The sequence below is a fragment of the Haliaeetus leucocephalus genome, unplaced genomic scaffold (assembly GCF_000737465.1).
Source record: "Haliaeetus leucocephalus isolate CR32 unplaced genomic scaffold, Haliaeetus_leucocephalus-4.0 Scaffold188, whole genome shotgun sequence".
Taxonomy (NCBI): Eukaryota; Metazoa; Chordata; class Aves; order Accipitriformes; family Accipitridae; genus Haliaeetus; species Haliaeetus leucocephalus.
In genome coordinates, this window is record NW_010972624.1 from 482,125 (window position 1) to 503,259 (window position 21,135).

General features: G+C 44.4%; 2 protein-coding genes across 2 annotated transcripts in view; one reads left to right on the forward strand and one right to left on the reverse strand.

The window, feature by feature from the left end:
• Positions 1 to 1,181: 1,181 nt before the first annotated feature.
• VRK3 (vaccinia related kinase 3) lies at positions 1,182 to 8,532 on the forward strand. The gene is made up of 11 exons (XM_010565260.1): positions 1,182 to 1,211; positions 1,374 to 1,448; positions 3,327 to 3,393; positions 4,166 to 4,250; positions 4,733 to 4,835; positions 5,200 to 5,292; positions 5,506 to 5,638; positions 6,406 to 6,526; positions 6,816 to 6,877; positions 7,341 to 7,489; positions 8,217 to 8,532. The coding sequence occupies exons 1-10, from the start codon at positions 1,182 to 1,184 to the stop codon at positions 7,487 to 7,489; spliced, it is 918 nt and encodes a 305-aa protein (XP_010563562.1). The 3' UTR covers positions 8,217 to 8,532.
• A 1,079-nt stretch (positions 8,533 to 9,611) lies between these two features.
• CCNF (cyclin F) overlaps positions 9,612 to 21,135 on the reverse strand; it is an 11,777-nt gene continuing 253 nt past the window's right edge. Inside the window, exons 2-17 of the mRNA XM_010565238.1 lie at positions 19,847 to 20,001; positions 19,309 to 19,415; positions 18,462 to 18,529; positions 17,477 to 17,670; positions 17,068 to 17,121; positions 16,405 to 16,509; positions 15,768 to 15,845; positions 15,225 to 15,376; positions 14,415 to 14,579; positions 13,646 to 13,769; positions 13,119 to 13,299; positions 12,562 to 12,649; positions 11,893 to 11,992; positions 11,457 to 11,587; positions 11,104 to 11,273; positions 9,612 to 10,557 (exon numbers count right to left, since the gene is read on the reverse strand). Of these exons, the coding sequence (XP_010563540.1) occupies positions 10,094 to 10,557; positions 11,104 to 11,273; positions 11,457 to 11,587; positions 11,893 to 11,992; positions 12,562 to 12,649; positions 13,119 to 13,299; positions 13,646 to 13,769; positions 14,415 to 14,579; positions 15,225 to 15,376; positions 15,768 to 15,845; positions 16,405 to 16,509; positions 17,068 to 17,121; positions 17,477 to 17,670; positions 18,462 to 18,529; positions 19,309 to 19,415; positions 19,847 to 20,001 (2,336 nt within the window). The 3' untranslated portion in view covers positions 9,612 to 10,093. The remainder of the gene's footprint in view (positions 10,558 to 11,103; positions 11,274 to 11,456; positions 11,588 to 11,892; positions 11,993 to 12,561; positions 12,650 to 13,118; positions 13,300 to 13,645; positions 13,770 to 14,414; positions 14,580 to 15,224; positions 15,377 to 15,767; positions 15,846 to 16,404; positions 16,510 to 17,067; positions 17,122 to 17,476; positions 17,671 to 18,461; positions 18,530 to 19,308; positions 19,416 to 19,846; positions 20,002 to 21,135) is intronic.

Consider the following 21,135-nt stretch of genomic DNA (forward strand, 5'->3'; position numbering starts at 1 on the left):
GGGGGGCGTCCCGGGAGCGGGCCCGGCCTTCCCGGGAGTTGGGGGGAGGAGAGGGGCCGGCCGGGGCCGGGGCCAGGCCCTGCTGCGGGCGCTGCGTGGCCCTGGCCGTTGGGCTGGACAGCTCGCAGGGGCCCGCAGCCGCTGTCGGTGTTCGGTGGGGCGGTCGGGCCGTCGCTAAACCGCCAGAACACACGGCGAACAGACGGCGCGGTGCGGAGGTGAGGACAGTCTGCCCGTGTCCTCCGGGATGGCGGCGACCGGCTGGCCCGCGGGGTCTGGCGTTCCCATGCTGGCCATCCGCCCGTTGCCCACCCTGCCAAGGCGGACGTCAGCGCTGGTGTAAGATCGAGCGGCGGCTGGGCTGCTCCATTACTTGAAGAAATGCGAATCGTTGGGAGCCATGCTTCCTCCTTCTGGTTTTTGGTTTCAAAACCTAAACGCTGCCGGCACCGTGCAGGAGTTCCTGTGTTGTAGGTGGTGTCAGTATCGGCTAAATGTCAATTCTGGATTCTTGGCCTGTTTTGGGGGCCAAAAGAAAGTAGCTAAGTCATCTGGGCTGCCTCTCAGCTGTTTAGCGACTGCTGATCTCTTCTCTCCAGTCTAGTTGTAAACTTCCAAAGGAAGGGTTTCGAACTTATTCCCTGTTGTGAACTTGGAAACTGTTCAGGAGGAATTTTCTCCATTAGTAAGCTTTGCCTGATATTTGGCTTTAGTTTCTTTTTAATTACTTACGCTGTTGCATAACAAAGTCTGGGTATCCACATATGTCTTTAAAAAGATGTGAGGTTAGAAAAAGAGAAAATCAATGTTGTTATTATAGCGGAGGGTGCTTTTATAGAAACACCTTTTGGGTGATGAGCAGCAGATAACCTGTGTTATAGCACTCAGTCTGAGAGCAGGAGAAGAGGAACTACCTCAAGGCCAAGTAATGGGTGCAGATCTTTTTGGAGAAGGAAGGCCACATATAGCTCTAACATTCATGCAGAGCAGAAGGGACTTTGGCATCTCTTACAGAGTTGACAAACTATGAAGTCAGCTGGAGGGAATGCTCAGCAAATGAATCTGGGGGTGCCTTTGAGATTCTACTAATGATTTGTTCTTTACATACCACCTGCAAAGCACCCCACTACTGTAACCATGCCTAGATGCTTCTGTGACTTAAGCAGAACTGCACTCGAAGCATGTCAGGGGTGCTGTGCTTCTGGAGCAAGGTAAGAATTATTTTGTAGTAATCTGGGAAGACACTGTCACAGAGGATGCTTTTGCAAAGAGCAAGTGAAAGAAGCTGAGGATAAGTAAAAGCCAGCTGCACAGGCTGCATTTAATGATGCAGCTGACACTGCAAGTACCTCTTTTCCATGCTCCTGTAACCACATCTGTTCCATCCTTCCACAGCGCAGTCAGCATCTGGAACCTGTCCTCAAAAGCAAAGATACTCCCTCAAACTTGTGAGTTTTGATCTGTTTGGGTAAGGAATAGTGCATAGTGTACTGTGTCCAGGGCCTGACCCACTTGGCCTGTATATGGCTAAGACTGTCTGAGGAATTCAGAGAAAGTGGTCGCAGAGGCTCCTTCTAGCTTAGGATATGGATATAACTTCCTGAGGGTGTCATGCTTGGATTTCAGTAGAAGTTGGCTCTTCCACTAAAGGTGTGAAGAAAATAGATATGAGGACTAAACAAACGAAAAGCCTTCACCACAGAAGGTTGCCTCTTTGATTTACCAGGCTCAGTAATCTCCAAAACTGAATTAGGTGGTGTAAGGTACAGATCTTCATTCATTAATGTCAGACCTACTTTTTTGCTGTATGGCAAGTGTGCACATACCCTCCTGAAGTCTGGCGAAACTGGAGAGGTTAGAATTTGTTGCCTGTGCTGAGGTAATGTGATGAACCAGCACTGAGAGACTCTGTAAGGCCAGAGCACATTTTTAAAACGAACAGTAATTATAGTTGGAGTTCGAGCCAGCTTTCTAGGCACTTGCCAATAACTTGGGTTCTCCAGAAACATGCTATTTCCAGTAATAGCTGTTCTGCAATGGAAATTCAGTTGATTGATTTTCAGGAACAGACAAACCAGAGCAGAAAGACTGTTTTCTTGTCTGCCGTGGCTCTTGGGGGTTGCTTGTCTGTGGGAAGACCAGTGCTGACTAATGGCTCTGTGGGGGACCTTGTGTTGACCCCTCTTGTGGGCACTTGAAAAATCCCTCTCCCTTTTGTCAGAAGAGACATTTAAGAGGATGGAGGAGGAATACAGTGTTAATGAGAAAAGACAGCTAAGTTGCCACAAAACTAGGTGGGAAACTATAATCGCTTCTGTACGCAACACTCCCAACTCCTCTGTTTCGCACCTTTGGCATCTTTTGGCGTTTTGCTTGGTAGGCTTCTGACAGCATAGCCCAGCCCTTGCGGTTGCAGAGGACTGTAGAGTATGATACGGCACATGAGAGCGTTTTGGCTCCTGGGTTTGATGGCTCAGATCAGCTCACCAGGCAAGGTGCAGAATAAAATATCCTCTGGAACATGGTTGGTTGTGTTGCCTGAGGCCTGCTGATCCTCCAGCTACCTTGGCCAGTTGTGTGGGTAGGGCCTTTGGTATCAAACCTGCCAGGATATAAAACTGCTGGCTCCTCCCATGCATAATAGCATCTGTCCTAAGTTAGCCTGCAGTATGCTGAGTATGTATATACATGTGTGTAGGCAAACACATACATATTGACTGTAAACTATATGTATTTCAGGTGACTTGATAACAGCAGTAGTAAAAGGGCACTTACTGGTTTAAAAATATGCTCATAAGATTTCCACACATTACCCAAACACTTGGATGTCACAAATACAGACCTTCTTACTTGTCTCACTTTCTGACAGCTAGAATAAAATGTTACAGTTCTTTGTTGGGACTTGCCTGTTTGCAGAAATAACCTCATCTGTGCTGTGGATAAGAAGGTCACCTCTGGCTCCTTTTAACATAACAGCTTTGGGACTAGAGCTCACTCTACATTGCCAGATGATCTACATTATCTAGATGCTTTTAACCCACAGACAGAAGTGGTAGTGCTTGAAATGTCCAATGTGAGACATCCACTCCTTTGTTCTGTGCTGATGCTCAGAGTTTATGTGGTTGTTAGGCACAGCATTAAATAGTGAACTAAAAGACCTCAGCTCTGTTCTCAGCTCTGTCGCTGATCTGGTATTTGATTTTTTGGGGGGGTTGTTGCTTTATTTAAAATGAGTAGTGAAGGTCTTGTAGCAATCTTGCCCAAGTTTCCCTTTCTAGCAGGGTGTGTGTGGCTGAAGTAATGCTCCTCCTTCCTGTTCCCTTTAGGATGTCAAAGATGGCAGGATCTACAATGAACAGAATTTCTTCCAGCGAGCTGCGAAGGCAGGCACAGGTTGGTGCTTCTTGGAGGGGTAAGGACTAGGCTGCTTGTTAGGAAAACTGGCATCCCTCTCTCCTCAGTTATGTGAGTCTCTGGGAAGGCCAGGCTAGAATAAACTACTTCACTGCTTGGTTAGTGGCAGAGTGCTGGGAAGTTTGGCCAAGAGCCTGCTCTCCCAGGAGTCTCTGTGTACAGAGGACACCACAGTGTTGGCATTTTTAAGCTTTCTTGGTCTACCTGTGCTTTGTCTTGATCTCACTGGTAGCTGTTCAGCCCTGCAGCCTGACCTGCCTTGGCTCCCTCTCTGTTCTGTGCCCCTTCCATGGGCATTTCTGTCAGTTGCTGTCTGGTATTTACTCCATTGACCCAAAAACCTGAGCAAGAGCAAAGCTGACCAGAGAATGTGGGCAGGGGTGATGGAGGAATTCATGTCAAACCTGCACTTCTGGGAGGACTGTAAAAATCTGCTTCTCCATCCCTCTCTCTCTTCCCCCTTCTTGTTTTACCTAGCCCTATAGCAACCACATGCCTTAGCCTGCTCTGGTATTCCCAGCATCCTTTCCGTCTTATTCTTGCTCTGCAGTGCTATGTGCATTGACATGCCAATACCCCAGCACATTAGGCTGGCATTTCTGGGACAGAATCAGTACAAGAGAGGCTTCCTGCTGTCAGCTGCCCAGGGCAGAGTAGGCCTTTGGAGAAAGGGCATCCCTGACTGAGTGCCTTTTTTCTGGAGCTCCTTAGCAGCATCTGCTGCACTCTGTCCTCTTCTCTCCCCTTCTAGTGGAGAAGTGGAAGAAGTGGCACTTTGTGCCATTGCTGGGAATCCCCAATTGCGTTGGCTTTGGACTGCATGCAGATAGCTACAGGTGAGGTGACTGCGAGGGGCACAGCTGAGCTCTTTTGTCCACAACTGCCATCTTCTTGGGCTTTCCCTCTTCTCTCCTTGCTGTCTGCTATTCCTTTTCTCATTGTCCCCTGGACTCCTAACCTTTATGTACTGCTCCTATCTAATTTATTAACAAATGGTTTGCCTCTCTCATTTTCCTGCTTCCTTCAGTCATTATGTTGCTGGTGAAGTCATTGCTTTTGCTGCTTCTGCCCTTCAGGCCAGGGGACACGTTATTCCTGCCTTCTAAGCTTGATTACACAAAGGGGAGACTATATCTGCAACACATGATCAATATGTCTTTCCTTTTCAAGAAGTGTTCTGTTACCAAAAGTTGGGGAAATGTTTGCCCAGGTCAACCTGAAGGAGGGTCTAATCCAGGTGGATTGCTTGACGAGTGTCTGTTGCAGGGTTTCCAAATCAGGTAGGTACTGCTACGTGCTAAGCTCTTGTCTCTTGTAGGTTTTTGGTGTTCTCTGACTTAGGGCGAACTCTTCAGTCCGTCCTGAATGATGGCTTACACCTACTGAGGGAGAAAGCAGCTTTTCAGATTGTAGTCCGGCTGGTATGTAGAGAACCAATACTTTCTAAGACACTTTTTCAGAAAAGACCTAAAACTTTCTTCTGGATCTTTCAAAGGCGTTTTAAAGCTGATCCAGGGGGTTGGCTGGGATCTCTAAGTAGCATCTCTCAAGCCTGTTGTAAACTTGAGTAGCATCTTTTGAGCAATATGTCACCTTGAAGGAATTTGGGGTAAGGAGAATGAGAGAAACCTGACACCTGAAAATTAGAGGCTGTGAGACATAGTGGTTTTTGTGCTCCTCCACACAGCTTTGGGGAGCTGGGGAGGGTCCAACTCAGTGATAGCCAGGGTGCTGAAGGAGTCTGCGTGGTTCTGATATGCTTACGCCTCTTCTGTTTACTCCTAGCTAGACTGCCTGGAGTACATTCATGAAAATGAGTACGTTCATGGGAACATCACAGCTGAGAACATCTATTTGAACCCAGCAGACCTCACACAGGTAAGGAGCAGGAGCAGAGTTGCAAGGAAATGGCAGTGAAGGTGGGCTTGTGAAATGGGATAGAGCAACACCCAGGTTCCTGTGGCTGGGCAGGGGAGCAGTGCACTCTGTGCAGTGCTCAAGCAGGTGCTGTGGCGCAGGATTGTGGGCTACACTGTAAGTGGAATTCACACCACACACATGCTCAGATGTGTACTTCCTGATGTCTTCTAGGTGACCCTAGCAGGCTATTGCTATGCGTTCCGTTACTGCCCAGGAGGGAAGCACGTGGCTTGGCGCGAAGGCAGCAGGACCCCTCATGAAGGCACGATAGAGTTTATCAGTCTGGACAGCCACAAGGGAGCAGGTGAGTCTCAGTTTATAACGCAAGCCAGCAAAGCTCAGCTAGAGCTGTTACTGTGGCAGTGCTCTCTGAAGCTAGGGCTCCCTGCTGGCATTTCTGTTATTGCTGCTTTCCAGGCATTCACATGCACCTGGAATGAAGTTCTTATTTGGGCTGATTTCTCTTGCCTCTGGGCTGCTGTGTTGAGATTTGCCACATCACTCCAACTGGAGCAAGAGGTGCAGGGATGTTGCTCCTCCATCTGGAGCCTTGGCTACTGCAGGTGCGCAAGGAATAGAAAACAGGGCTGCTTCATGCTGGCTTAGCAGGGATCTGTTTCAAGCCAGACTGGATCCCTGCCCAAAACAGATTTGCAGCAGGCTCTGCTCTGACCTTGAAACAGTGAGAGCTGGAAAGCCATTTAAATTAGCCAATTCCTCTCCTGGTTGGGATGTGACTGTTCTCTCCTAGTGTTCAGACTGGGCAAATATTCCCCCAGAGGCTGGCAGGTGATTCCTCAACAGTGTGAGTTAGCGGGCTCGCAGAAGTATTGATATCTCAGAGCCCATCTTACTGAAGCTCTTGCATTTCTTTACTTCTGCTCTTTAGACTTGTGCCCCTTGATGAGGCTGCCCATTTTACAGAAGGGGTACCTCAAATAGAGACTTCCAAGGTTGCGCAGTGAGTGCTGGAGTCTTTACTCTCTGGAGGAGAGGTGCTAGCCCAGGCCTCTTCCGGAATGGCTAGCAAACTGTTTTTTTCACACGTGAATATCTCTTCCTTCCCATCAGGACCATCTCGCCGGAGTGACTTGGAATCTCTGGGCTACTGTCTTCTGAAATGGCTCTCTGGCTTCTTGCCTTGGTCTGAGGAGCTGGACAAAGTAGAAACTGTGGTGGAGAAGAAGGAAAAGTAGGAGAAATCATCTACTCTCTTGGGAAATGCTCAGCAGAAAGCAGTGAGGGAGGTTTTGAGACTGAAATCACTCAGTCATAGTACACTACTGGGATGCGGGTAAATCCTGCTGTAAAGGCTGAGCCTGGCCAAAGGGTGTTTGACAAACCCTGGTTTCTGCTCCATTCAGAACATGGCCATCTGAATTCAGCCTTTTTTATTTTTTGTCCCTATTGCCAAAGACAGCCTGTTCAGGTGCCTGCTCCATTTCTTCTCATCTGACAGCACTCTGCACTGATTATTCCAGGTACAAAGGGGATGTGAAATGCCTTCTCCGACTGTGCTTCAGGCAGAAGAGACCCATTCCAGGTATGGGCTTGCTCTCTGTGACAGTGGGACTGGGGAAGGAGGATTGACTGTACCTGAAGCTAGAACCTTCTCTGTGCTGGGATGCTAGTCCAGGATGGCTTCCACTGGTGATGGTGACCAAGCATTGCATGGACTGGTTGACAGGCTCCTCCTGTGAACAAATCCCTTGTCTTTACAGCAAAACAAGGAGGGCTGCTACCCATTATCTGTATTCATGAGCCTTGCTGAAGAGGCAAGTGTTCTGGTGTCTTTAAAAATGCAGTATTTGGGGCTAGAGGTCATTTCCCCATCCTGTCTTTGAGCTTCATATTAGTCTGTGGTTTTGTTTTCCCTCTCTGCAGCTGGCCAAGGTAGGTGGGTGAAGTGTCTACAGGGAGAGCAGTCTGAGAAGGCCATTTAGCAGCTTTGTAAAGAGAATTGGAGTGCTGTGCTGCTCCATGCAGTGATGTACCTTGCTTTGCAGATGCCCTGCAGAGCTACCTGCAGCAAGTAATGGCACTAGAGTATGAGGAGAAGCCTGACTATGAGGCCCTGCGGCAGCTCTTCAAGAAGCCACTGGAAAAGATGAAAGCTTCAGCTTATGACTCTCTGGATATCAAAATGGTGCCCTAAGTAAGTGCCAGTAGTTTAGATTGGAGCAGCACAAAGTACTTGTCCCCCTCTACTGCTGTGAGCACAGGAGCAGCACAGTGCTGCTGACCTGCTCCATCTGCCCTGGAGTGCTGGAGGCAGCAGTCAGGAGGTGAGGACAGAGCAGGTTGGTCTGTGAAACCTCCCCAGGTGAGACCTAGGGGCTCCTCCTGATCTGTGAAGGGAGCACTGCCCCTCCAGCATTCCTGATTAAGAGACCAGTCCAGTGCTACACAAAGCTGGGCTTAGCCTGTGTTACAGTGTGTGTTTCCACAACCTTCTGGAAATACTTGTCCTTGGAGGAATATAACAGGGGTTAATAAAGCAAAGGCTGAATGGTCTGCAGGGATGTGGAGGTGTTAACATAATGCAGACTGATACAATCTTGTCCTTTCTAATTTTTTTTTTTTTTTAAAGAACCAACCCTCTGGGCTGTATCTTTTGCTTTTCCTTTTTAGAAAGCAGTTTGTAGTTCTGGTTTTATTGCCTCAGGCCTGTGGCTCTCCAGACCCAGGTACTCTGTTTTATCCATGAGGCACTTCCAAGATTGAGGCTTGAGACAGATCTGGTTTTAGGCCAGGCCTGCATCAGCCAAGGCCACTGGATTAAGCAGCAAGCCCCAGGAACATGGAGCTAGCTCCTCATCACCTAATTTACTCTTCCTGGGAAGTAATTGAACTGATTAATGTTCCTGTCTAGTGTCTTTCAGAACAAGAAAACTTGCACAGGAAGAGTTCAAAGCTTTCTGCAGTGTGAGGCCTTTCCTGCTGATATTTAACTTTTATGTACCTGTTTTAGAACTGAGAGTTTTTTTAACAAGTGTTTTCTTCCAATTTTAATGTGACCCAATGCTGAATTTTGAGCTGCTGCTGCAACAAGTTAATGATGTGAAGACATTCCTGCATGGCAAGTCATTGTAAGCAGTAGCTGGAGAACTGCAATGTAGCCACCAGGAGAAGGGTGAAGCCTGGCACAGAAGTAAATCAGGGACTTGTTTTTTTAACTACAGTGGCAGTACCTAGTTTTGTAATAAACTTTGTGGACAAGCACCCAAGGCTGCTCTCTATTTGTTATTTGGCATGCTCAAGGCCTTTTCTGTAGGCTTTCTGGGGCTGCTGTAGAGTTGTGATGGTGGATTGAGCCCCATGCTACTTGTTGTGCAGGGTGTTCTCCCAGCTGCTCATATTATTGAAGTAAATAGCCTACAGGCAGTCCCAGCTGCAACTTAATCCTAAGAATTTAGCTCAGAGCTAACCTCTGACTTTATCCCCAAACATCCCATCAGTTCTCCAAGCCCCAGGTCAGTGAAACACCAGTCACTGAAGTAAGACAAGAAGCCATCTATATTAAAAAAAAGTTTTTTATAAAAAAGTCACTACACTGTGTGTATCTGAACTGTTGCCATCTGCCACAGTAACTTCTAAACAAAGGAAGAGTCATGGAGTCCAGTTCCAGTGTTAAATTCAGTGACGTCTCGTGGAAGTCTTGTACCTTGGTATTTCAATGCTCACTACCTGTTTGTAAAGAGAAGGCTGTTTTCCTAATGTTCACAGGCTGAAGGAGCTTTAACCCAGGCTTGCTAGGCTGAGGTCAGTGTAGGTGGCTTCTTCAAATTGTTACTGAAGCAGCACAGATTTCATTTTTTATAAGAAAAGCATACGCTGCCCTTGCAGATTAGGAGCTAGTAGCAAGGCTTAAATGAGGGCTTTCAGTAAGACAAACTGTCTGCCCTTACTGCCTGTTTCTAGTGTTCAAGTGATGTGTGCTTCCCTTGAGGACACATTAATGGAAATAGCAAGGAAGACTCTGCGAGACAGGAAATGAAACTGAGCCACTGGCTGCAGGTGGCAGTTCACCCACGCTGTTCCAGCAGAGACTAACAGTTCACAGAGATCACATTACTGTAGTACTGGGCAGTGAAGCATTAAGGCACAGAAGGAAGATTTTTTCAGGCGAGAACATGGCAACTAGAGCCAGAGGCAAACATGGTTAAAAACCATCTGAGAGGTAGGTAAAAAAGATGCTCAAACTTGCAGTGAGCCTTTGTTTACCTCTTGACTGTATTCATAAAAACCTCGTATCAGTGCAGCAAATGGTATATACATAGAAGGAAGCACCAGCTGAGTGAGACAGTACCTGGCCAGAAGGAAAAGGCAGCACAACCTCAAAAAGGTCTTTCAAGTGGAAGAATTCAAGCATAGTGTTACATCCCGTAACTTGAGAACCAAAGTCAATTCCTTTCTTTTATAGTGCCAGGCCTCACAGCGAAGCAGGGGACATGACAAGTTCTTTCCTATCACCAAGCAGTAACTGGTGAGGTATGACAAAAATGAGCTATAAAATTTCCTTTGTGGAGAAGAATCTTAAGTTTGCAGAGGATCAGACAATAGGGAATACTTTAAAAAGGCAGCTATCAAGGAAGGAAGTGGCCCAGAAGTGAGCTACAGAATTAGAAGATAGGTATAGGCGAAGTTGAGGGGAAGGGCTCTTTTTGGAGGTATTGACAATTATTCACTATCATCCCTGTATGACTACAACAGAAATACTGTTTCCAGGAATCCTAGAAAAGGAGAGAGCATGAAGAAATCAGAGGCTTAAGAAGCCCAAGTTCAACCTTTCTTCACTGTGTTCTGCCACATTTTTTCGCTTGACTTGCCTTCTGTCACACTTGCCATCACTAGGCCTAGCACAGACTGACTGTAAACATGATTCCAGGTAGTGAGGCAGGCATGGCTTCTTGTTCATTGCACTGCCAAGAGGCAGTGCTGAGGTAGATTTAAGAGGTACTCTGAGGCTGCCTTCTGTAGAAGATGTAGGACTGGCACTGTTGACAGAAGAGTAGCCTGAGCTCCCTTCCATGTTAGGATTTCTTGGGGTGAGATATGCTGAAAGGCTGCGAGTGTCATCCAGCAGCTTAGCCTCCCTCAGTGGTGCCATGTGCCCAGACCACTCTACAGCTAGGGTGTCTTCATCACTGGAGTCCTGACAGCAGTGCTCCGCAGGATCCATATAGACCACCGTCACATCCAAGATCCCACTGGGACCTGTCACTGCAGGATAAAAGAAAAAGGTTAGTGTGGATTTGGTCAGCACCAAGCAGGCACTCATCACAGAATCAAGCAAAAAAGAAAAAACAACAAACAAGCAAGGGTGTAAACCTTATGTCTACTTAGACACAGAGGAGAGGGTAGAGCACTAAGTTCACCCTCATTTAAAACAGTAACTTTCCCCCCCCTCAGACCATTGAACAGCCAGTCCCAGAGTCAGCAGAACAGGTAATACAGTGTTTCTAACACAGTGGGCCATTACTCATCTTTGGTCCACTATCAGCAGTATCTGAAAACAGTCTCACTTTGAAATACTAAGCAGCTACAAAACCCTTCATCATGTTCTGAAGCAGTATAAAGAAAGAGAACAGGTATATACCTCTAAAATAGTTTAACAATTATAACCACTGGGGAAGGGGAAGAGTTTTTCCAACTGGTCTCCAGCTGAAAGTTCAGGCTTCTGTTGCCTGAGAAACAGTTTTAAGCAAAGATGAAAAGACAGATTTAATTCTCTTGTCTGCTTTTTATAAGGAGAATAAAAAGCCTCACCATCTCCATCTCTCTCGCCTTCACTTTCCTGATCACCTTCATAACCAGAGCAGGAATCTAAACTCCAGTCTAGGAAGTTATCTAGAAGACTTTCTTCCTGGGTGGATAGCTCTGCTGTGGGTGTAGTCACAAAGCTGCCCCTGTCATCCTGAATACTGTCTTCCCTCCTCCTGTAGCAGGAAAATCCAGAAGTCACACATGAAAAGCCAGGTCTTCTTTTCCAGCTCTTTTAATAGGTATGTCAAGGTAATTGTAGAAAAATTGACCACATTTAAGAATGAAACCTCAGGATACCAAAGAAGAAAAGCTCATGCTAACCTTCAGAGACATTTACAGTGATGAGTTATACTAGCCTTTTAGTTCTCTTTCCAGAGGGAGAGCTAAGGAAAGTCTGAATCTCCACCACATTCGTGTGCAAAGGACTGGGCTCTGGGTCCTCTTGTTTCATACCCAACAATGAACAGAGCTGGCTGTAACCCATCATCTAAAAAAAAAAAATAAAAAAAATCAAAGAACCAGTAAGAATTAGACCATGAGATTCCCAGAAAGAGGCTATTTATTTTCTAGGAGAAATCTATCCCAGTGAGTTCTTCCCACATGTATTCAAACAAAGCAGTTATAGTCCCCACAGATCAAGCTTAAAACTACCACTTTATTTAGATATTCTCTCCTCCAAAAGTCTAAAGTTAGAACCCACTTCCCATTATTTGAAGTTTACTACATCCTGCCATATGGTAGCTTTGCTCTGGGTGTCAGACATCAGCAAATGAAGACAAAGAGCTCACCCACCTTTTCTTTGCCTATTTCTTCATAACGCTCATCTTCAAATCGTTGTTTCACTGCAGTTAAGGACACCTGCCTATAATCCTTTGGGACATCATCATGAAAACTGGAAAGAAAGATCAAAGCCCCAGTCTTAGAATGGATTATATGAAACAAGGTTAACAAAACCTGCCAATTAAGTACTTTCCCTCTGTCCCTCTCAGCTCTGTGCTAAAGAAGTTGGTGTTTCAGCAGAGCTGCTAAGCAGCTAGCCAGGACACTTCGTTTCTACACATATGAGCATCTAATTCCTTTTCTGTTCCTTGAGGTAAACAAGATATTTGCCTTGTACTCTTTAAAAAAATGAGCTACTTTAGCTACTGGAACTCCTCCTGAAGCACACCACTAAGCCAGTTGCAGTCTTATGAAAATAGTGCTGTTTGGCAAGCTGAAACCTGTCAAGCCTTGAGGAACATCACACTTTCTGTAACCCAGGGCCACTACCAGTTTGGAGAAATACAATAGCTGTCCCTGAACTGGCCCCTAGGCCTTAGTGCCTTGTGCTGTGGGGAGCAAGGCACTTTCCCAAAGCCACCTCCTTCACTGGGAAGGGCTGACTGTATAGGTGCAGTATGCCTGCAAGAGCTGGGATTCAAGTACTCAGGTGCCCTCCCAAAAGGGTTCCAAAACTATTACCACTTTTGGTGGAGGCTTAGCACACAGGGCAACAAGTCTTCAAGAGAGAAACCAGTGCACTCAGACAGCTGGCTGGTCCAGGGGTGTGCTGGAAAAGAGAATACAGATTACCATTTCACAAAGCTTGGTAGTTCTGTAATCAGACGCACTTTTTTTTTTCTTAATGGGATAAAGATCATGATCTTTACAAGCTTATGCCTGTACACAGTTGTAACAAATTCACAGTTAGCTTCAAGGATAGGTTTACCTGCCAAACTGAAGTTACACCTAAGTATAGAAATCTTCAGTCTCGTTTAAACACAAAGGTTGCATAGTCTGATGCTAATATTCTTGTTCATCATAGCTATTATGGGGTAAAATAGACTGAGCTCAACTCTTCAATTCTGAAGTCTTATACCTTTCCCCTTCTTCCCCCTGCCCCTCTCCCCCAGCCCAAGTGATTCAGACATCTTGCCTAAAGACAAAGCAACACCAGAAATACCCCAAAGGCTGCCTAAAAAGACAAGGCAGACTGAGATACCATGCTGTAGCTCCAATTAAAAATTAAGGTCCCTTACCTTGCCTGTGTAGTATCTTAGCCAGCAGCAGTGCTGCAGCAGCCAGCCGAGCTGGGGAATACACACAAAGACTTGTGTTTAAGAGTGACAGTTCACAAATGAAGCTGTAAAGGTGAAGAGTTCTTCTCTCCAGTGAGACTATGTTTGACAATACTTCTTTGTAGTCCACAATGGTAGGTATCTAGTGCAGAAAGGAGAACAGAGGTTGGAAATACAAGATGAGCACCAAGTATTTAGAACAGTTGTTTCCAGGAGATGCTGTTTTCATTACATTAGGGTTTGGGTTTTGTTTAACTACTATACTGACATTGAAACATTCTCAAGTGAAAGAATAAATGGCCTCTTAAAACTTAGATTTTAATCTCTACAGAAAGGCAGAGGGTTTTGTATCTGCATGCTCGCCAGAGGTGATTGAGAACACTCACATAAAACCCCAACATCTTAGATAAGGATAAGTGCTAATTACAACAGCCTGACCTCAATAGCAGCCCAAAGGGTGAAATATTCCATCCAACTTCCAAACTCACCCTTATCTTTCCTTCTAGGGCAGAAATGATCTCACCCATCATTCTGACCAAGTCTTCATACTTGTATGTGTTGTCTGTTAGCCACACAGCTTCCCGTATTGTCAAGATCTCTTTGCTGATGAAACTAAAATATTAAATAATATTAACAGTTAGCCCCAGAAGTAAGGGAATTTGTGCACCTGTGCAGTAATGTTTTTGTGGCTGATAAATGCACCCAAGATGACCAAAGAGTTAAACAACTTTATAAGGTACTTTCCCAGGTACAGACCAGGAAAGAACGAACAGCAGCTCTTCATTTATTTCACCTTTAAGCTGGAACCACCTACTAGAATGTTCTTAATTTCTCATTTATGAAACCTCTCCTAGGTTAAGATGCAAGATATTAAGGAAACTAACACAGAAGAATAACTTTCCACCATACCATGCAGTTCATCTGAGCATAATACACTAAACTATGTAGCAACACCACTGCAGTTGTTCCTTACAGGGTTACTTGTGCTAACATGGCATGAGACTTCAGTTGCTGATGGAATGCATTTAGACCAATCCACCACTATGGAATTTTTTCATATTTAAAAACACATTTTGTATCTCATTTGCAGAGGTTGTGTCTGTATGCAAACACAGTTCAAGCAACAGTCAATGTAGAGGGAAGCCAAAGATTCTTTCTAGTATTATTATTAGCAAGGGGCAGGGTGGAAGCTTGAGCTGCAGAAATGACTTTGAATGATCACAATAACCACCTCTGTTCACCATTCAGAACCCCTACCGTGTGCAAATGACCATGCAGGCTATTCCCAAAAGCTGGAGTCGAGCTCGAGGTACAGGTCTCAGCTTCAAATAACGATCCACGCACCCCACTGTCATGTGAAGGCATAGGCTAGAAAAGTCTTTCATGGTAGCCACTTCTACCAGCCAATCAACCAAGATGTACCTAGAAAAGAAAGACATAATCTGTGCAGTTAAAAGCCATTCAAACCCATGCTGAACATCCTCCCCACGCCTAGTTACTGAGTCCCTTCTCCACTCAGAAGTTCCAAGCCAAGAAATTTCACCAAAAGAATTTTCAGAAAAATGACATATTGCACTGAGATAAGGATTTGCAACCAGATGCCTGTTATTCTCTGAAGAGTCAATGGTCTTAAGTTGTCTGTGAAATGGAATTAGAAACTATCCTGTAATAGGCACTTGCACAAAAAAATGGTAGGGCATACCAATTAGGAGGCTAAAGGACTCCTAAGATAACTAGAGAGTAACTATAGTTCTAACAAGTCAAACAGTGCCTCCAGTTCTTGAAGAACTTGTTAGTCTTGACAAATGCAAGAACTTACAAGTCCAGAAAAAAAACCTCACACACTTCATTTCAGTTCTTCATCAGGGCTTGAAATAAAGGCTCTGATACTTCCTCTGTGAAATGTCATGTGTTTCTCTGATTGTACACAATGCATCACAGAAGAGTAAAGCAAAAAATTCCATCTTCCAACAGACCTCATTCTAGATTTGTTTCCCTCTACAGATGTGGAAGGAAACAGGCAATGGTGTCTGCTCCGTGGCCTGACTCCTGGATCTGAGTTTTTACCTCATTGTTTCATTCATTCCTTTCTGCACAGTGAAGATACTTTGCTTGCTGATAGGAAGGGAAGCTTGAAAGATTTGAGACACCATTTCACTGGAAGATTTTGCTTCTAATCCTAGTTGGTTTCCATTCCCACAAGCTTTGGCTAAAGCTATCTGTAGTAGAGAACACATAAAAAAAGTATTTTTTTTTTATCAAATACAAACTAAGGCAGCACAGGACGGTCCTGTAATTTTCCTGCAGAAAACAGAGAGCAAACATGACAAACTACTTGAATCAGTAGTTCTTAGTGTGGCTTAAATGTTGAACACGCATTATTTGGACACAGGCTTTTAAGTCCATCAAAAGATGCATCTTTACTCAGATTCTACCACAGACATGCAGTATTTTCCAAAAGAGGGGGACCTGCAGAATAAATACACACATGCACATATAGATACCATTCAGCCATTTTGACCCTGCTTCTAAAGGGAGGACTCTAAACCTACAACAGCAGCATAGAAGAGACCAAATAAAGACTGTTTTCCTGGGAAAAGTCAGTCTTACCTGTGCTTCCCAGCAGCCCTTTGCTGCATAGTCTCGTAGCTTCCTGAGACTTTGGAGGTATCTGCCAGGATCTGACATCTACAGAGAGGAATGTAAACAGATTTCAAAACCCATTACATTTACACAACGAACAGAAGGATTGTAGTATTAATATCCAGAGAAAAACACCGCCTGTGGGTACATATATTATTTCAGCAACCAGTCTGTTTCTCATCACGATGACAATGTTGTTTTGAAGAAACTTTCTTCAGTTCTTGCTCAAGGTCTCACAGGAAATGAGACAGGTCACTTGAGATTCCATCATGAGAGCTTTGGCAGATTTATTAATGGCAATGCAGGCAGTCTCCCCCCTCCTGTTCCCAAGTGAGCCATATAACCACTAGTCAACAGTGCCTATGTCGAGCAAAATTAGTATAAAGGAACTTCTGCTTGCACCTCAGCTACCACTGCTCGTAGACTTGCTTACTTTAAACACCAAGGCAGACCAAAGCTCATTTGAGAGATTTCTCAGCGCTCTCCTTGTTTATGAAGTAAGCTCTGAGGAACAGCAGTTTCTTTGTGTACATTCATTGTGCATAACAGAGGTCCAGAAATTACAGTGAAAAAGTTGTTTTGAGACAAAAAAAACACTACTTACAGCAGCCTTTCTGTTACTTTCCCAAAGGAGGTAGGAACTGTTTAAACAACCCTGCTTTGAAGATTCTTCAAACATTTCAAGGGATTCCTTTCTTTTTTCTTCATCCTACAAAGAAAAGGCATGACAGTATTTTTGCTGTCCAGCCAACTGGATGCCAGATCTCAATACTTCAGAAGCTACAGAACAGCTCTGTAATGAAAGCTACAGAGCAGAACCAATCAGTTGTGAGTCCCCTTCAGACTATGAGGGGTACTCCCACATCCACTCAGTGCTGCCATTTGAAGATCCAGGCTCAGGAAGCTGTTAGTGGTTTTCCTCAGCTAGACAAAAGCTTTTTGGCTTGCTTGCCACTGAAGGTTTTTTTTTTTTTTTTGATACGCATTATGACTGGAAGGCTTCCTTTGAGACCTGAACACACTGCAAGCCCGTGATCAAGCCAAAATTAATTTCATCGTTTGTAAAATTCAATAAACTAAGTTGATAATGTCCCTTTAAACAGCCAGTAAATTAAACTCATGAGAACAGAAATCCCTAGGCCACTTGAGGAATATGAGAGCATTTGGCTGATTTTTTAAAAAAAACCAACCAAACAAACCCAAGGTAAACAGCACTAGCATCACCAAAAAAAGTACCCAAACACATCAAATCAGTAATACTGCTTACCTCAAAGAGACTCAAGATCTTAGCCAAGCAGTGGAGAATAGATCCTTTTTGAGCCTGAAGAAAGCATTAAGATAAAACATTTATAAAGATAAACAAAGAACAATAGCAACTTTTGCTAGTAATTCCAGACTACAATTTAGTTTGCCTTTCAATCATTCTTCCCCCTTTCTTTTCTCAAGAAAAGTTATTTCTGAGACAGTACTGAGTCTCTCAGAAGAGACAGTACAGGCCTCCAGCACTCATGATACACCAAGTGCAGTTCGGCAATAAATTCATTAAAGTGATTGATCCACAGTCATTTAAGTAACAAGAGCATACGAGCTCCTTGGGGAAACAAAAATATTTTTTCCAAAATAACTAGATACAGCAACCAGCCTATGTTAAAATAAAGGGCAGAAAGAAATCTTACTTTCTCCAACTGACACTCTGCTTTGAGACTCTCATAGACCACAGCTTTACAACAGCTTCCACTCAAGGACCAGGGAGGACGGATAAAAAGCCAGATAAATGGGGCTGCGCACACATTCAAACGCTCCGCCAGACTGAAGAAATGAGATGCCTTTAATCCATTCACTTCTGCACGACCCTCGTCGGAGATGGACACTGAACAAAAAACCCACCAGAAATCATTTAGAGTTTATTCACAACACGTGCTAGGCATTTAGTCAGGCCAAGATAGACAATAGGATACAATCAGGAAAAGATTGAATAGCATCTTCCCTTTAGAGCCTTAAAAATCATGGAGATGGCAAAAGAAGAAAAATCTTACTACAGTCAGTCTCTAGGAACATATAACCCTAAGCTGCGGGGCAGGGGGCACGTTCTGCAAATACCAACATTCAAAGCAATGTTAATTCCTGTCAGTGTACAAACAGATTGGTATACAAGTCACCTGCCTTGCCAGTACCCTCTGCAAGGAGGCTTGTCCTGTGGATTGTCAGTCCTTTTTGTTACATTTATCACACCAGGTAAGTAGCCAAGTTTGATCAGAAATTTACAAAGGGTAACTTCTAAACATGAATTCATAAGCTATGCATTGACTTCTTTTCTAAAAGAGCTGTGCACTATACTGTCATTTAACACCTAGCAGTTTAGTGGCCAGTGCTTAAGCTGCACTGAAAGGTAAAACGAAGAGGCACCATAGTCAATGCGACCTAACCATTCGCTGAAGGCAGCAAGCTAGCTCTGCACTTCACTGCTCAAGAACCTGGGTACAAAAGCATCAGTGTTTGAGATACAGAAGAAACAGCTTTTTAAGCAGCCAGTAAAAGTGCCAACTTTATTATGAGACAATTAGTCTGATCTGTATCTATAAACAAGCCTTTAGCTCATCTACCATGTCCTTCTGTCATGTCATCTTCCCCAAACACCTGAGTACAAGCTTCCACACTTACAGCCTTCATTGTATAGGTACGCTATCCCCAGCTTCACAGCAGCTTCAAAGTTACCCCTTTCAGCAGCCCTGAATGGGAAACAGAGAAGATACTTGAGGTTGAAATCAGTAGGTGCTTCCAGGCCCACGTCCTCAAACAAGTTACTTCAGTGGAGGCCAGGCTGTGCATTTGGTGATCGCCAACCATAAGCATATGTGCTTTCACTACAGAAGTTAAACATAAGTTATGCTGAGGGTCTTCTTGCTGTAACACTTTTCTATGCCAATGTCCAGGATAATCTGACAATTCATAGGAATGTTTCCCATTCCCATGCAACATCCCCAACACCAGAATGCAATAACATGTTTTGGTACTTGCACCTTCAAGGACTTCATCAAGCCCTCGTGCTCCTCCCTTCCAAACTGATGTGCACGTAGTAGTCTTCTTCAGAAAGAAGATCATACATGCACCAAAGAAGCAACAGGCAGAAGTAAACCAATTATCATGACGTTTAAACTGATGTATCCCCTTCAAATCAGAGGGATAAAAATATGTTCTCCATCATTTTTAAGCAGGTTTATCATTAGCCTTTCAAACATCACTTGTTTTAATACTGAAATTTACCCATTTTTCAATATGCTGGTTTGTACAAGAAGTGACCAAGCCAACTCAGACTTAGAAATATGGTTATGCTCTTGAGCCTCTGATCTCACTTGCACATTCATATGAAAGCACCAGTAACAGATTTTAGTTAGTGTGCTATGTTCCAATATGGAATATTAATGCCCTTAAAGAGAAATAACTTTGGTGTAATAACTTCAAACATGCTCTTCTACAATGTCAGACAAATTTGATTCTTGAACCTTACCTTTCAAACATCTTCAGATTGTTTGGAGAAGGCCATATTCCTTGGAAACTTGCACATGCCCAAACACTAGCATGATTGTCCACAAGGTATTTAAGATGCGAGTGCACCTGCAAGGGAGGAGCGTAAAATAATAATTACTAAAATAAAGGGACCAGCAGAAAAATAGTTCTTTGCAATCTAATTTTAGATAGGCAACTAATTAATCACAAGTTATGATTAACTCATTACCTACCTAATCACCATTAAGGCAAGAGGCGCCAAACCAAACTAATTTGTTCAGCCACGGTGATCTAGCAGGACAATACCCACAGAAAATTTACATAGAGCACTCAAATACTGCTGCTAATCTTCTTAAGCTTGAGTACTGAGAAATAAAACTGCTAATGGGATAGCAAAAATCTAATTACTGCATGTATTCTTTGGTTTTCTTCAGGTTTACTCTGACACAAGAAGCCAGCCTTTTCTGTGTGCAGTCCTGGCTCCTAAAGGCAGATAAAAGCCATGGTGCATGACAGAGGGGAAGCAGTAGCAGACTCACAGCTCTGACAGAGAGGATATCCTCAGCAGGAAGGCCCTTCAGAACATGAAACAGAACATCCTCGGGCAGACTTAACAACGTCAGGACTCGAGGCCGTTTTCTTACCCTTCGCTTTGAAGGGAAAGAAAAACACCTGGAACATCTACAGTGAATCACTGGAAAACAAAAAACACAGGACACCTCCATTAGTGGTGGAACAATACGAGGGGAAAAACGCACTACGGAGTATATGCATACACAAATATGCGTTTACTCAGGCACCTATTTACTGCAGCATAGGACGCATCTTCAAGCATATTAATCATAGAGAAATTTAGCATGTGTCATGTAACGCCATAAAGTAAGCCACAAAGCAGCAAGTGACTTGTTCAATTTAGTCAATTAAGCTAAGAGGCTCAGAAGGGATGGCTCATGCTCTAGTCCTCTTCATCGAGAACCCTTCCATGCCCTAACTCCATCATTTGACAGTGTTTAGTTAAACTGTCACTACTACAACTTCATTTACCTCCCCCATGCCCCAACTTTTCCTTCTTAATTGATAGCAGTCCTTGGAATGTGACCGGAGAGATTAGGAAGTTAAGACTCAGCAAACCAGCTCAAGCCAAAAGCCCATCTTTCTAACCAGCCAGTTGCTGCCATGGGTGCTCATGGAAGATCCCTAAGAACCAGGAAGCCCTCTATGAAGTTTCAGCGCCTTGTAGCATTCATAGACTAAGGCATTGCCTACATCTTCCGTTCCTCAGTAAGACAGAGTTTACCCTCACTGCACCCGCCAAGAGACGAAAATGATCTAACAGATAAGGCAAAACCAAGAAGAGCACATGAGCACTGCTCACTGGTAGAGACTCATACTCCATGGTAGAAAGCTCAATCCCTTTTCCATCTCTTGGGGATAGCGCAGTGTTTGGGCTGCCACCAAGAGCCTGGCCCCTGCCTGCACTCCGGAGCCCCAACACCCACAGCAGTCTGACACGTTACCTGTCTGATTAAAAAGCTATTCCCATGAAAATAAAAACTTTTTGATGTGCGCAGGGCAGAATACTGCTATTCTTCTCATCTTCTTCCTCTCTCTGGAGAAAACTTCAGCAGTATTTTTGCCATGAAAAAGAAACGGACTTCGACACTGGTATGCCCATTAAACCTGTGTGAACATCTGAATGACTGGGGAGCACGGGGTAGTTGAGCAACTCAGGGAAGAGGAAAACTCAATTTCAAAAGACAGGAAGTCGCACAGGGAAATCTTCAATTTGCTGCTTCACAAAATCAGAGTGGTTTAGGCTGGGTGGCTG